Source organism: Athene cunicularia, assembly GCF_003259725.1.
Source record: "Athene cunicularia isolate RWA chromosome 1 unlocalized genomic scaffold, athCun1 chr1_part1, whole genome shotgun sequence".
Taxonomy (NCBI): domain Eukaryota; kingdom Metazoa; phylum Chordata; class Aves; order Strigiformes; family Strigidae; genus Athene; species Athene cunicularia.
In genome coordinates, this window is record NW_020799091.1 from 88,348,484 (window position 1) to 88,364,456 (window position 15,973).

General features: G+C 36.1%; 1 protein-coding gene across 13 annotated transcripts in view; it reads right to left on the reverse strand.

Annotated features, from left to right (window-relative positions):
• DMD (dystrophin) overlaps nucleotides 1–15,973 on the reverse strand; it is a 1,208,820-nt gene that overhangs the window by 635,927 nt on the left and 556,920 nt on the right. For all 13 annotated transcript variants that reach the window (XM_026858158.1, XM_026858211.1, XM_026858140.1 and 10 more), the window contains one exon: nucleotides 14,991–15,163. In XM_026858158.1, the coding sequence (XP_026713959.1) occupies nucleotides 14,991–15,163 (173 nt within the window). The remainder of the gene's footprint in view (nucleotides 1–14,990; nucleotides 15,164–15,973) is intronic.

Sequence of the window (15,973 nt, forward strand, 5' to 3'; positions counted from 1 at the left end):
ATTAAAACCTTAATGTAAATTCTTAATCCCACTATTTCTACACTGAAATCAGAGGAAAAATAGAAGTAAGTCAGGAAGGATGGAAGAGCCTTAAAAAGTCTGGAGAAAAAGATCCCTGTAACAGTAGGTCTCTGGGCTAGACTTTGCTGTACATGAAGGCTCGTGAATCTGAGAGGAAAAGAAAAACTCAGTGATTCTCCAGATTTATGTTTTATCTCTGTTTCCAGCTAGTCAGAGGGTATCTTGTGTCCTGACAGAAAGTGGGGAACCACTTTACCCCAGTGTCCTGACCCTGGGAAGGCGAGGAACAAAACCCATTTATTTTCATGTTCCTCAGTTTCATGCACGGCTGAGGGACTTTCTCTGCAAAGCCACACCCTAGTGGCGCTCCTGGCATCCCCCTGGCGCTGCCCACGGCACCGGGCCACTGGGCTGCAGGGGGGCAAGGGGGGAAACTCCCCAGAAAGGGACACACCATACCACACCCCAACCCCAAAGCCTAAGTGAAGGCTGAGGTATTTCTGCACAGGAAACAATTCACAACACAGAGTACAACCTGACAATACTTTCTCTACTCATTAAAACTCAGATAGTTTCCAAACACTTTGGTATTTCTAACGCCTACTGTCACAGTACCTCAGCCCTTCTGTATGCTCAGAAAGACGGTACTTGAGTGAAATGGTGCTCTTGTGGGTATAAAGCTGGGAGGGAACTTAAGGTTCTCTTCTTGGCAAATCAGAGTGCTCGTATCTGATCTTAAAAAAAGTGATTGAGCATCACAGTTCCTCCTGTCGTATTTCTAAAATGACAATAATGTATTTTTTGTAGGATGTTGTGAGTTCATTTAGCCACAGTTGTGAGTGAAACTATATAAGAAGCTAATAGGTCCAAATACGGAATTAATTTAACGTGTTTAAGGATAATAAATGTACGGAACTTTTTAATGTGTAAGACAGCTGACATTATTCCTTATGATATCGTTGCATGTCAACATTAACCATATGACGCCTGAGCAGAAACATCTTGCGTTACACAGCCATGAAGCATTACTGAAGGTTTTCTCAGAGAGCAGTAGCCAGGAGTGAATCTCATGGGTCATGAGGGAGAAATGTGTCTTGAGTGGCCATATAGTACCACGGCTTAAAACTTGAATTGCAGAATGTGTACCATTTAGGAAGACATAATAGTGCATAACCTTACAAAAGGGCAGGGTCTCGTTTAGGCACACAGTTCTAAGACAGCTACTGAATATATACTAAGTACACAAATCCTAGTCATCTGAATTCTTAAAAATGTTCTGAATTATTCTAAACAACTGTTGAAACTATGAGCTTGTGGTTTTGTTTTGTTTTCTTTTTCTCTGAGAACAAAAAACATAAGTCTTTCCTTTGACTTCAGGGAATACATGCAACAAATTGTTGTTTTTATGGCTGTTCAAAGAATATTTAGTATATTCTTCAGCTACATCTTCCTTGTATTTTGCTTTCCAGTAAGTATGCTACCAGACAAAACATACAACTATTGATAGCTTATTTTGTTCTTGAGTGTATTCTCTCAATTTGTTTATAGAAAATACAGTTTCATATTATCAAATCACTCCATAGTCCATATGAATCCTTTCTCAAAAGGTAAGGGATTATCACGAGATACCGACTGGTGGACTCACAGTACCTGACACTCACATTTGTATTTCTGTTCAAGCTGGGGAGGGGAATCCCGCTGAAAATAAGAGTATACAAGGAAGAAATTCAATTCAAGTAGTTAGGATCACTGCAAAGGACAAAAAAAAAGAATAGGGAAAAGCAAAATCTCCACTTCTGGACAGGAAGTAGCACAAGCCACTCCTTTTTTAGGCTGGCATTAAACAACTGCCTAAACATATGCTTAATTTTAAGACCATGAGGCCATTTCACACTTGTGATATTTTTGGAAGTTTCACTTCAAGCTCTCTAGTGTGGGCCAGTAGACTAAGTGCTCAGCTGCAGCTGAAGTATATTAGGTTCATTCCTGGAGCATATCTTCCAAGTTTGTTTAATCCAACAGGAATCCAGTTCAGATGTTCCAAGAACTCTACTCAGCATGAATCCTTTTGTGGTGGGAACAATCAGATCAGTTTCAAAGTTCTCTTCTGATCTGAACTAAAGAGTAATGTGTCAGATGCACCACTTAAAGTCCTCCTATTGCCCACGAAGACCTCCCTAACAGTAAGTGCTTTATACCTCAAGACTAAGCTCGCAAAACCACTCATAAAGCTAAGCTTTATGGCACCTAAGTGCTATGCATACCTATGTTTTAACCTGAAACCAATATACTTCTAGTTCTGTAGAATAAAGTGCTGAATCTGTCAATAAAATCTGGACCACAAGCATTATAAAGACAAATGGTTTCTTTACACTTTCTTTCTCAAAATGGTTCCAAATACAATGCCAATATCTCTCAATCTGAGATGGCAAAAGTAAAATGGAGTGACTAGCAGCATGTTCATGCATGAAAACAACTACACATACACAGATATGTGTATAGAGGATTCAATTTATAACAATACACATTACTTAGGATGGCAAATGATGGCTAAGGAAAGCAGTTCTGCAAGCAAACATAACACCTTATAACAATAGCTAATAAAAATGGTAGAAGGGGGCCCTTTGTTGAACAATGAAGGAAAACCTCAGTATTACTTTTAGCATTTTATTTAACTCGAACTGATAGTAAAGAATTTGCATGTTTGAAACAGCGTGAGTAAAATGATGAAAGATAAGAAGACTTAGAAGACATTTCTGAAAATCTGCTTAGTTAGAAATGACATTGTTGAGAAGCAGCAGGTGCTTGCTCTCTGAAGCTCTTTTATGTCTTTAAAAGTTCAAGAAATCTAAGTCCTTTCTTTCTTAAATAAGATTGGTAGATACCTCAGGACCACAGAACAATAACCTCTGATTATTAACATATTCCAGAGGTCTATAACAAGCAGGTTCTAGAGAGAGACTGCAGGAAATCTTACTGATAAATGAATGAGACTCTAGACATAAGAGAGGCATACTTATATCAGAAGGTCCTGATTTCTTTGCAGAATTTTCCACTAGATGCAGTACCTCCTACCATGTCAAATAAGTATTATACCTTTTCTTCATGTGTATGACATCAGAGTTCCATAAAAATAAAACTTCCAAAAGTCTGAAAAAGATAATGAGCCCATAAAGAAATATGTACTAGCAGGGTCTCTCAGCCCTTTGTCCTTATAGACATGGTTGAAGGAGAAGGGAAGGCTTAGAAGTAGATGATAGGCAAGTTGAGAATTATGTCAGAGAACTCAACCCGCACAAATTCCTGTGACCAGACAGGCTGCACCTCAGAACACTGAGAGACCAGGCTGATGTTTGGGAATGCTGCTTGCTATCATCTCTGAAAGCTCATGGAGATCAGGGAGAGGTCCCTGACAACTTGAGAAAGGTACATGTCGCACATTTCTGGGCACACAAAGAATAAGGTGACTGGGAGCAGTCAGCAGGGATTTACCAGGGTGAAGCACACCTGACCTATCTGATTGTCTTCTACCATAAAGTGAGGTTTGTGGATGACAGAGAACAGTGGATACCATTTACTTTGACTGTAGTCAGGTTTTCAACACCACCAGGCACAGGAATTTTGTATCCCATTTGGGTTGCTACAGTTTGGATGGGTGGAAAAACAAATGAGTTGAACCTGGTTGGACTGTCAGGATCAGAGTGTGTAGTTGTTAACTACCTGGTGGTCAGAAAAAAAGTGGAGCATCAGAGGTTTCCATCATCAGTGACCTCAAGGAGGCAATAGAGTGCAGATGACATCTGCATCATAGAATGGTTAGGGTTGGAAGGGACCTCTAAAGATCACTCAGTTCAACCCCTAAGTACTGGGGACCCCAGAATTGGGCACAAGCACATGTTGCCTGCTCATATATAACTTTTTAATCTACCAATAGCCCCAAGTCCTTCTCCACAGGGCTGCTCTTGAGCCATTTATCACCCATCAGAATGAAATCAGGGGTGGAAAAAGTTAACATACCTAAGTACAGAGCTGACAGCAAATAGGCTGTAAGGCTGAGCCAACAGAAGCCCTATGAAATTCATCAAGGACAAATGTAAAGTCCAGCAGCTGGGAAGGGGAACCCCTTGCAACAATACTGTTTGTGAACTAGTTGGCTGGAAAGCAGCTTTGCAAAAAAGGATCTGGGGTCCTGTGAGTGGTAAGTGACAAGTCAGCAGCATGCCCTGTCAGTAAAGATGACCAAGTTTATCCTGGGCTGTATTAGCAGCAGCACAGCCAGCAGAGTGAGAGAACATATTACCCCTCTTCATTCAGCACTCATTAGGCCACATATAGGACGCTGTGTCCCATTTGGGGCCTAACAATACAAGACCTTAACAAACTGGAGTGAGTTCAGCAGGGCACCACCAAGCAAGTCATAGGGCTGGAGCACTTGTTTGGTGAGGAGAAGCTGAGTGAACTGGGCAGAGAGATGACTTCAGAAAACCTAACAGCAGCCTTCTAACACCTATGAGGAGATCATTGAGAAGATGCAGCCAGGCTTTTCCCAGGGGTACATGGTGGGAGGATGAAAGACTACAGGCATAAAGGGAAATGAAAGTTTCAGACTAGATGTAAGGAAAAATATTTTCACCATGGGGACAGTCAATCTGTGGCACAGGTTCCCAAGAGATTTCTGTTGTTGGAGGTCTTTAAAATCTGTCTGGCTAAAGCCTTGAGCAGCCTGGTCAACTAGTGTTGACCCTGCTTTGTGCAGCCTATTAGACAGTGAGAGTTACTGAGGTCCTTTCCAACTCGAATTATTCTGTGATTCTATGATACCAATTAGGGAAATTAAAACCTTCTATAAGTCACCATAACTAGGTCTTACATAACATTTTGATCAGTAGCTCTGGGCAGATGGAAAACTAAAGAACAAGGTGTAATCACACAGAGATGAGTTGCTAAAAGGAATTTTAGTGATTTTTTTAATGACTAACAGGCTAAACAAATGAAAGATCTATTTTCTTTCTATTTTTAACATAAGGAAATGACACTTAAATGATCGTGCTGTCCATCACTCATTTTCAACAATAAATTTTCTAGCAATTTTAGCCAATTTCAACCAAATCTGACAGTGAAGCATCAGGCTCAGTGGTAATTATGTTGTTACAGGATTCTGAAAAATTGTTTGCTGGAGAAAACAAAGAACATCCTATTTGTTTTACCACTCCAGAAAGACAAGCAGAGGGTCACCACAGTCCATTTTGTTTGGCATCTGTATTCCAGCCATCCAGTTAATACATGCACAGATCCAAAATACAGGTATGTTCTGTACTCGATGAGAAGTACATATGAATTTTTGTTATTGATTTTCAAACTTGGTACCCCACTTCTTTTTAATTTTGTTGCTGTTATATAAGACTTGTGGGCAGGAGGAATATATCAGATCATCTGCTCTGAACTGAGGCTATACAATCTTACAGTATTATCCTCATGTTTCCCTAATAGATAGAGAATTGCCTCAAGGTCTTAATGAAGTTATTACTAAACCAAATTTTCCTGAGTGATATCAGGCATAATGATACAGGAAAACAGCAAAATAATTGTCACTCTTTTTCTATTTTACTGTAACTTTTGAAAGAACATTTCCAACCTCATGCTATGTATTAGTCCCTCTTTTACTGGAAAAGCAACTGGACACTTAAGATAATTACCAATCAGATGAAATACCTTAAAATGAAAAACTAATCTATAAGGAAATTATACATTCCAGGAAGCAACAATGAATATCACACCAGAAAGAACTACTTGCAATGGATCAATGGTATAGTCCCTCAAAAATAACAATAAACAGAAAACAGTCATTTTGCTAACTTTTACAGAAAATCTCTGGAATGCTGTGCTTCAATTTAAGAAGAGAATTTATTTTCTGTGCTAAATAAAACAATATTTGTGGTTTCCCTTGATTAATAAATACAAGGCTAAATTAATCTCAAGGGTATAGATTACAACATTTTCTGGAACAGAGACTACTCTAGTATGTGCAATGTATCTAGTGCTATAAGAATAACCCAATGCAAACATTTTTTTCCAGGTTGATTTCCATAATATTCTGGATTAAAGTAGAAGAATTAACTGGATTTTGCCCCAACCACCCCAAACACTGACTTGCCCTTCAAGAAAAAGAAATTTGAAAGCTAACCAACTCTACTGAATTACAGAAGGTCACCAAGACAGAAGACTGAACTTTCTCAAAACTATTAGTACCAAGGTCTATGACTACCACAAAACTTCCTGCTTTCTACTCCAAACATAGTGTGTCTTTATCTCTTTGGCACATAGGGGTATACGTAAAACATTTAATAAAAGAAAAAAAAAATGCATTCAAACTGCCTTAGAGGAAAAAAAAAGAAAATTATATGTAATAGACATTAGCTACAATGAACACAGCTGAGAAACACAGTGATGAAAACTGTATAAAACAGAAAATTGTAACTTCTGATTTTAGCTACACATGTCAAAAGACTACACTCCCTCTACTCTCAAAAAATGCTCTCCCAGGAAGTACTTAAAGGCAGGTTGTAGGCTGCACCACGGCAAATAGGGAGCAGCAATGCCTTAAAGCATCAAGGGAATTCTGCAACAGAGTTCACTCTAGTACATCCAACATAGGTTGGACCTAATGGCAGCTCGTGCAAGATCATCCTTCATTCAGCACAGAGGTGATCCAGCTAAATGTTCACCCAGCTAAAAAATGTCTTGCACAGACAACATAATGATTCAATATCAACAGTGAAAGCATACCTTGATCATCAACACTTACAGAAAGTAATAGAAGTCATCACAAATAAAGTTTCAGACCTGAGGATATACTGCAACTCTCTTAGGCTATGCCTACATAGATGGATGTAGCTAAGCATGAATGAGCTCCACCAGTGTTCTCAGACACTTGGATATAAATCAGGACTATCTGTGAAATTACATAGCTGCGCTAGCATACCCTTCTCCCTAAAGCAAGTATACCCTGCATTTCAGCTGGGTCTCATAGCTTATGAGACTGACCACAATGTCTTATTATTCTTTATATCTGACATGAAGGCCCAAGACAGTTAATACCCAGACAGCTCAGAGCATATTTGCTTCTGCTTGTATTTGCCTTCATACATATTTGCATTCCTGTAGTTTTGCAGCCCACATACTCATGACTAAGCCGTTAACATTTCCCAGACATTTCAGTGAAATTCGTTTAGTTTGTACAGCAGAATAAGTCACTGTAATAATTCCTGTATGAATGTAATGCATTTTTGTCACTGAGCATTTTACAGTAAAGTTATGCTAAGTTATGCTAATTGTCAGGCTTGGGGGTTGGTGATTTAAAAACATTCAAGATTGTTTTTCAGCTGAAACACTTTCATAGCGCAAACACATGCTATATCAGATAAGATAATCATAGCTACTTATTAAAAGAAATTCTGAATTGGTTATTTTCACCTCATTTTATTATACAGAAACCTTCAGTCCCCATATCAAGAACTGTGTGTGTTAAACTCTAAAACCACTTGTGTGACCGTGATTTAATAAACATGAATCTCTTCCCCAAAGCTACAGTATTATTTCTCATTCTGCCTCAAATTTGCTATTTAAGCATTAACAAATAATTTTAAATTTCACCTGTAGCTATTCCATTTAGAAGCTGTTCTTATATACATTGTCCTATGAAAAGAGACATTGTAATGGCCATATAGAAGGCAAAAATATTTTCCAGTTTAGGTTGTAAATCTTTCTAGTTATAAACTAGGTTACAAAAATATTCCCATATATTTTGGGTTTGTTTACATTATAAATATTGACAGAAAGCCTTAACTAGATTTCTGATAATAAAAACATTTATACATTATATCTGTTTGTTACGGATTATTTTATACCTATTTGCAAGCAATTAAGGAACCAGTGAAACTTACTAATATGTTAACTTGATGGTGCAATACTATGGGGCAAATGAAGTGCCACATCTGTTGCAAGAATTAGATTCTAAAACAACTGCCATGAAGAGCATTTCTATACACTAAGTACAATACAGAAATAAATTAACAACTAATGTTGTCTGTAAGAGTCAAGTATTTTAAGCTGTCTTCACTCTGCCCTTTTCAAAATCTAGATCTAGATGAACAATTTGAATTTCTGTAAAAGAAAGAAAAAAAGACTACCCTGCATGTAACTAAGACATGGTAGCTATTTTGAGATTAACATTAGGAAGGAAGTAATTTCCTTCTCTCATTGAGAATGAACTAATCTGTTTTGATTTTCACTTTCATCTTGAATCCCAAGCCGAGGGTGTCTAATAACAAGACTTACAACCTGAACAGAAATATGTGAGAGGATACTCTTAGATGAGGAAGCAGCCACTATTTTTGCCTTTCTCTCAAATTACCTAGGCATTCCACAAGTTTATCTTCTAGTCATTCACTTTGTCAGAGTTAAGGCAAGGAACAAAGAAACGCTGATTTGGCTTGGTGAAAAAGAGATATCTGGCATGTTTAGATATAAATTAAACTCATTATGTTATACTTTATAAATTAAGATTAATCTCCCATGATTTTCTCTATCTAAAACTCTAATCTGTTTAATTTTATCTCATTTAGTCTCCCTGACAAGTCAATGGACCCACTATATAGTGCAACAGACCTGTGAAAACACTATCTCGGAGTATTTAATTGAGAAGGAATCTAGACAAGTACTGTAAAGTAGATAACTAAAACTTGAATAGCTAAGGTCAGATGACTCATTTCTTCAATGACACTACCTTTACAGAGCATCGTTGGTGCCTCAGATGGAAATTGGGAATCCACAACTGAGAAACTTGGGGAAGGAAAACATAAATGGTCTAAACAGCCCCCCTAGGATAGCTAATGAATAATGATAAGAGTTACTTACAGCAATTCTATTTTTATGTTCCTTAAGACAGATCTGACAGCCAAGGCTTAAAAACCATTCTCTTACAGGTTCTAAATGTGACTGTTTCATCTTTTGTTTTCAGTTTGGATGGCTAGGTGCTTTTCAAGGTTAAACAGTTGTATAATGGACAGTCACAGGGGGAAATCAGTCCTAAACATAGTTTTATAGTGGAATGTTAATGAGAAACTCATGCGAGATTTTCATAGAATGAATGAGAGTTGTGCCCCTCTGAGGTAAGAGGTTGAAGTATTGCAAGATGTCTTTAGCCATCTAAATGTTTCTATAAATCTATATTCAAGCAAGTAGATTTACTTAGTATTTTAATACTACCTGGCTTTGCACACATCAATTGCTTATAGGTATTACTCCAAGATATCTCATATTCTGAAAAGAGAACTATACTCTGAATATGTCATTTGGGCTGAACCTTGATGTCTTAGTATCATATCTATACATGTTTATCCAAGTGAGCAGAGCACAGCGACTGCATCTGATTCAGATACCATAAAACGGCAAGTCCTCAAGGCTTACTAGTGGCTGGTTCTGCAAGCTATACAGGACATACACAGGTTTCCCACTATGTGGTGTTAGAAATATGATACAGAGAAATGTTTACTTGTTTTGAGACTTATTTACTTATAGCAAACTGCTTAGCAACTTTTTACTTACTTATTGCAAGTTATAGTATTACTGATAGTTTTTTTAAATATTGCTAAGAATCCTGCTTGCCCAGACTGTTCTGTGGAATTTTACCAAGGACTACTGTGTTCATCAAAACAAAGCAGTTCACTGTGAAAATCTACCAAGAACTGCAGTGTTTAGCAAAATATCATGGTTTTGTCTTTGGGAAGCAGATGCACTCTAACTAGCTAGGTCTTGGTAATGAGTAAAGATATATGGACAGTAGAAGTTCCATTGGTTCTCTTAGATAAGACAGAATGATTAAACAGGGTGAAAAACACTCTTGTTATTCAAGAAATTGGCCAAGAGAATCTGCTCATGCTCTGGGGAAAAGTACAAGGTGAGAAAGACTACAATCCTTCCTCCCAAAGAACCCTGAAGACGACCACCAGGCGGCAATGCACAGGTGCAAAGAGAACATAAACTGCTGATACCAGCCTTTGTAACTAACCCAGCCTTATGCATATGTAAGTTTGTCTTGTGTAATCCAATGAATATGTATATTCACACTCTATAAATTTCTGGTAAAATGTGCAGTGGGTGTATAAGCTTTGTGGAGAGATCCCCTTGTACCCCGGTGCCAGAGTAAACATACTTGCTTTATAACTCTCACTGAGTTGTAGAGTGTTTTCTGCAAGTCAAATACAACCACAGAATATGATTTCTCTGCCAATGAATAAAATCTTTATGTATAATACATGTTTTTCATTAGGCCTTATGAACAGCTAATTCAAGGCTACGCAGAAATAGTTGACAATTGTACTGCTATTAAAAACTTAAAATCATTCTTAGTATAGGCCTAATAACTAGTTCTTTATGGTTTGCTCTTGTTCCTATAAAAACTGTTAGTTTGTGACTTTTATAAAGCCAACAATCTGTTTTGGCACCCTTATGGATTTGGGATGTTTTCTGATATAAAAGTGGCATATCACTTTTTTCCTCTTTTCAGAATTAGAAAGAAACACTTTGTAAAGATATCTGGTATCAACTTTCCCACATTGTCTCACAATATTTAATTTTTAGTAGATTTCGATTAATTAGAAGAGCATTAATCTAGTCTATAATGTATGTGCCCTGAAAGATAACTCTTAAATAAGACATGAAAAAAAAATATTTACCTGAAATTAATGAGGAATGCAATAGAATTTTAACTTATAGTCAAGAATCAGTTTCAAAAACATTCAAGGTGTACAATATCTGTAAAATTTAAGAATTTTGTTTTTAAATTAGATTGAGGTTTGGGGGGTTTTTTACATTATGCTTAATTTATTAATTTATTTATTACTTTTACATTGTGAGTGATTTTCAGTTGCTATAGAAATACCTTGCTGTTGGTCTATTCTGGAAAAGTTTATTGATTCAGTGACTTCTGGCACTGTTAGAAAGGAATTCTTTTAGGGAGCATGTGTTGTTCACAGAAACAAGACTGAGGCATAAATATCCTGGGAAAACCATATTCTGACAAGAGAAACAAGGTCTTCCACAAGTGGTAGGTTGATAAGACAAATAGCTATATATGACAGTTAATTAAAAATAACTTTTCTATTATCTACTGAATAATACTTATTTTTTTTCCGAATATTATGTGTTCTCACTGAAGATATATAGAGACCTGATGTTAGTGTCACTTCCTAAATAGTCATGATAAATATAAAAAACCAGTATCGCAGGCTGCTGCAAAGAAGGGAGACATGTTAAATTCTGGTACAAGGACAGGAAAAGCTATGGCATATGAATGGTTATTCTTACTGGCACTGTAACATAACTCTACTAAATTCAGATTGTGTTATTTTAATGTGACTATTGGAAAATAAAACATAGAAATTTAGTATCATAAGAGCAAAGGTTGAAGTTATAAATGAAATCATAAGTTTCTCCTTAGCTCACAAAAGACAAATCATGACACTGCTGATGTTTCCTGGATTTTGCTGTGCACTAGAAAAACTAAAATCAAAGAAACAAATTCCACTTGGTATAAGATGGTGTCACCCCCATATATCTGTTGTAAACACAATCAATTAGGTTGTTCTGAAATTATTTTTTACCAAAATGAAACTCACTCATATCAAATAATCATGCTGTATCTGGGCTTTACTTAAAAAAATTCGTCAGCTGAAGACTAGTGTTTCAATGAGTTTGTGAAAAGAGTAAAAATTTGCAATCACCCTAGCTTTCTAATACATCTGAAAAAGTACACTAGGATGATAACAGCATTTTTGCTTATACTTTTTCAGTGAAATATTGTCAGTTATCTTACAGTCAGTACAATATGAACACTTACTCAAATACAGGAAACATGCTAAAGCGACAGTGTGAAACAAGGTTTTCAAATACTATAGAACTGGGCTTGTAAAACTATGTGAGTATTTATCATCATAATGAATTTCTGTCAAACTGGCCTGTGCTCTGCTGTAAAACAAACTGAAAATCTATGTTGATTTCTAATTAAAAGGAATGGACTCTAAAGTTAATTACAAAATATCTAGTTATGAATCAGGACTTCCAGGAAATCTATTTCACCGAAAGTATTCCACATGAATGTTTTTATTGATTTCTATAAGATTTAGAGTAGTTACTCTGCTAGTAACTACAGCGGTAGGGAAAGTTGTTTTGTGCTTACATCCATCATGGTGATAGCTGATTTTGCATTTACTTACATAAAAATTTCCATGTTATTGGAATCCTTTGATTTCCTAAAGCCAATATTCAGAATGAGCACAGTATAGTATATTTGCTTCTGTAACCTTTCAAATATGGAATACTCACATTCACTTTGACATGTTCCCTTCAAACCGGGACAGAGCTCCAGTAATAATTCCAAAACTGTCCTAAACCATTATCATCAATAGCATATCTCATAAACACAATTTCATCCACGTCTCAAGGGCAGATTTACACTGATACTTTCACCCCTTACAGAAACTGCTAGAAGAAAATACTAAAGGTTGTATTGTCTTCCTTCACCTACTCCCTAGCATTCCTGTGCAGTTCAAATGCACCTCACGAAACTGCAGAAGCTATAGGGATCATTTGAGGGTTCAAAGGAAACCACTGAAAGAGTGACACAGTAACACTGACACCACAAACAAAAGATTTAAAAGAAAATAAAGGCGTGCAATTCCAGACAGCAGTCAAGCTTATCATCACCTTGAATTGCTGTCCATCCTACTAAAAGAGGATGACTCCCCCAGGCAAACGCCAGTTGGAGAGTAATCATACTTCATACTTCTCTAGTATAGCTCTTTATCTGATGACCTCAAAATACCTGATGACCTCAAAATACTTGAAATTCATTCATTTCACCTCAGAATACTTTCTGCTCCTGGCTAAATAAGGACTAAACAAGGGATAACTGAGTAGCAGTGATGGTGGTTCAAGCTTTCAGCTATCAGTAAATTGGTCTCCTTGATATGCACCAGTGGTAGGAAATGCATATTGGGTGGGAGTTTCCAAAGGTTTCTCAGAACTTGGTCTACCACACCAGTAAGAGTCTGGGTAAATCCAGTCTCTGGGAAAAGGGCAACACCAAATATCCCCAGTTTTTTTTTTTTCATCTTCGTGAGCAGCTTGGCTCCAGTCTCTGCTTCTAACCTATACTTAATTTTTGTACACGGTATTATGACAAACAGAAGAATCTTTCTTACAACACCAGAGTCAGTCTTACTATTTTTTTAAAAAAGTACTGTGCGTGGGAGAATCTCGAAACTTTATCAGATTATAAATCTGTCTCCGTTTCTTATACTTAAATTGTTGAGACTAAGCAGAGATGATACAAATATTACTGAATTATTCTTTTTATTATGATTATCTCTATTATTTTTTTTAAACTTTCTCTTTCTCTCCAGCAACCTAAAATCAAAGCTAGTGGCTGGCTGACAGTGGAAATAATATGTCTGTACAAATCTGCAAAGAGACATCTGTTGACCAATCTTTCTAAACAATGAAAACACAAAAGTACAAAGATTTAGATTGTAGGACAAAATCAGTGCAGCTTAAACCCACAGGAAGTTTATGTTGTTTGGGGGTTTTTTGTTTGTTTTTTTTTTCTTCTAGTTACTGCTTACATACTTAGATTTGTATCTCTTCCTACTATACAACACAATTATTTGGACATTAGGTTTTTGCAGAACAATAGAACAATTATAATGGTTTTAAGAACAGTTTCTGAGATAAGGTGTAAAAAGTGATATTCTAGCAAATGTCAATCTATTGTCTTTTGGAGTAGCATATCAAATGAAACTTTTAATGTCAAGTTTTCAGCATTGTCTGAAGAGACAATTTGTTAAATTTCCTATGAATGGACAATTTCAATGAATGGAACTAGTCATACTTATAATGATTTTCATTGTCAGATTAATCATTTACATTCTCAGAAAAATTGTCAAGGACTTTTCAATAAATGCTTGAAACTATGACTTTTTATTTAAGGCCAACTTATTTGTTAACTCTTAATCATACTGAAAAAAGTATATACCATAAATCATAGAGATTTCTGTATCACTGCCAGTAACATCTGATATATCATCTAATTAAAACAATTAAAAGCGGAAGTATAAACCTAGGTAATTCATTGCTCAGTGCCAAAAATTTTAAACATCAGATATCTACTACAGAGTATAAATAAATGACTGGATTGCTAGTCTCTGTTTTGTTACTAACATAAGCCATGACTGAATTAACAAAATACGTTTGGCTATATTTTGTATCATAGTACAATTCCCGGATTACAGACACCAGAAATAATATACAAGAAGAAAAATAAGTATTAAATGATATTGTAGGAGATCACAGCTTGCTTTATGATCATTTTAATGCCTTTCTATACTTCTCTTCGTTGTCCTGCATTGCTATATAACATACAGACTTGTAAAAAGATGCCAATGGATTTAGAGCTGCTAACATTTCTAGCTGTGCTCCTTAGATATAAAGTGAGAACTGCTCCTCAAACTAGTAAATCCTCTGCAATTGAAAGTGATTTTACTCTGATGCACCCATCACAGATTCAAATTTTTAAATCAGTAATACAGGTACAAAATAGATGAGTAGATGACTAATACTCTATCAGGGTAAAGGTATTATATGTAATTTATAATGCAATAGGAATATGTATGCAATATCGTGCCATATTTTGGTCCAATGAAAGTGACAGTTGGTCAAAATTTTTCAATTTTCCAAAAATGTTCTTAAATTAAATTATAATTCCCTATAAATATTCTATGCTTAGTTACAAGCAAGTATCATTTGTGACTATAAAAGGTATTTCATGAAAAGAAGACTAAGAAACAATCACCAACAGTAGGTCAAATAGCAATGGATGCCATCAGAAATAGTAATTTTTAAAAGTCACTTACGCCTGTCGGTCCCTGTATAGCTTGTTAACTTTCTCCCACTGAAAATTAAGCTGAGTCAGCTTTTCTTGTATATTTGCTGCTTCCCTTGGTGTAGCATTTTGCAAAGCCGGTATCTTCTTCTTCTGAACAATGTCTACACGACCCAACAGTCTCTCCAGATTATCTTTAATGCTCTGTAATATCAAGATTTTAGAAAAGAAAAGCAAAACATTGTATTTATAAATAAAATAAAATTCATAAGTAAAAGAAAGAGGGGGGAAATGCTAATTAAACAATAGCTTTGACAATAATAACAGTTTTGCAATAACCAGGTAACAATGACTGAACATCCATCCTTTGTTTAAGACTTAATAAACTATATCTGAGAAAGGTGATGTCTGGAGGGGAAGGAAAGTGCTATTGAGTTCAGTCACTCATTAATTCCTCTATGACAAGGTTACATCTTTTTTAACCCCATTTCTTCTAAAGAAAGCAGAACAAAGTCCCATTTCACAGACTCATGTTAAAGTGCTCTTTATTTTGCTTTTTATGTTTCTCTTTTATACTTGTTTATGCAGATATTAAACAGATATGAAGTACAGCATGAAAAAAAAAAGTTTATCAGGTATCAGTGGTTTTGGCTTTTGCTGGATATTCACAACCCAACATTTACCATTCTTCAAATACTCAGTTCTTTGTTGTTTCAGAGAAAGACAAAATACTTCATAGTACACCTACCGAACTGCACAATGCCATGTGTTGGAAGACCAAAAGGAAGAAAAACTGAATTTACTCTGGATCTTTAACATCTCTAAAATGTGTGAGAGCATTTAAAACTCCATACATTGTCAATGACCATTAATTATCCATTTATCAATCCATTCAGTTCCATGACGGAATTATACAGGTTATCCTTTTGCTCTATAAAGCAATACATAAATATGCTCTTTATTTCTATTCTATGAACTAGGTAGCGCTCAACAGCTCTCTTTCTACTAAACCCT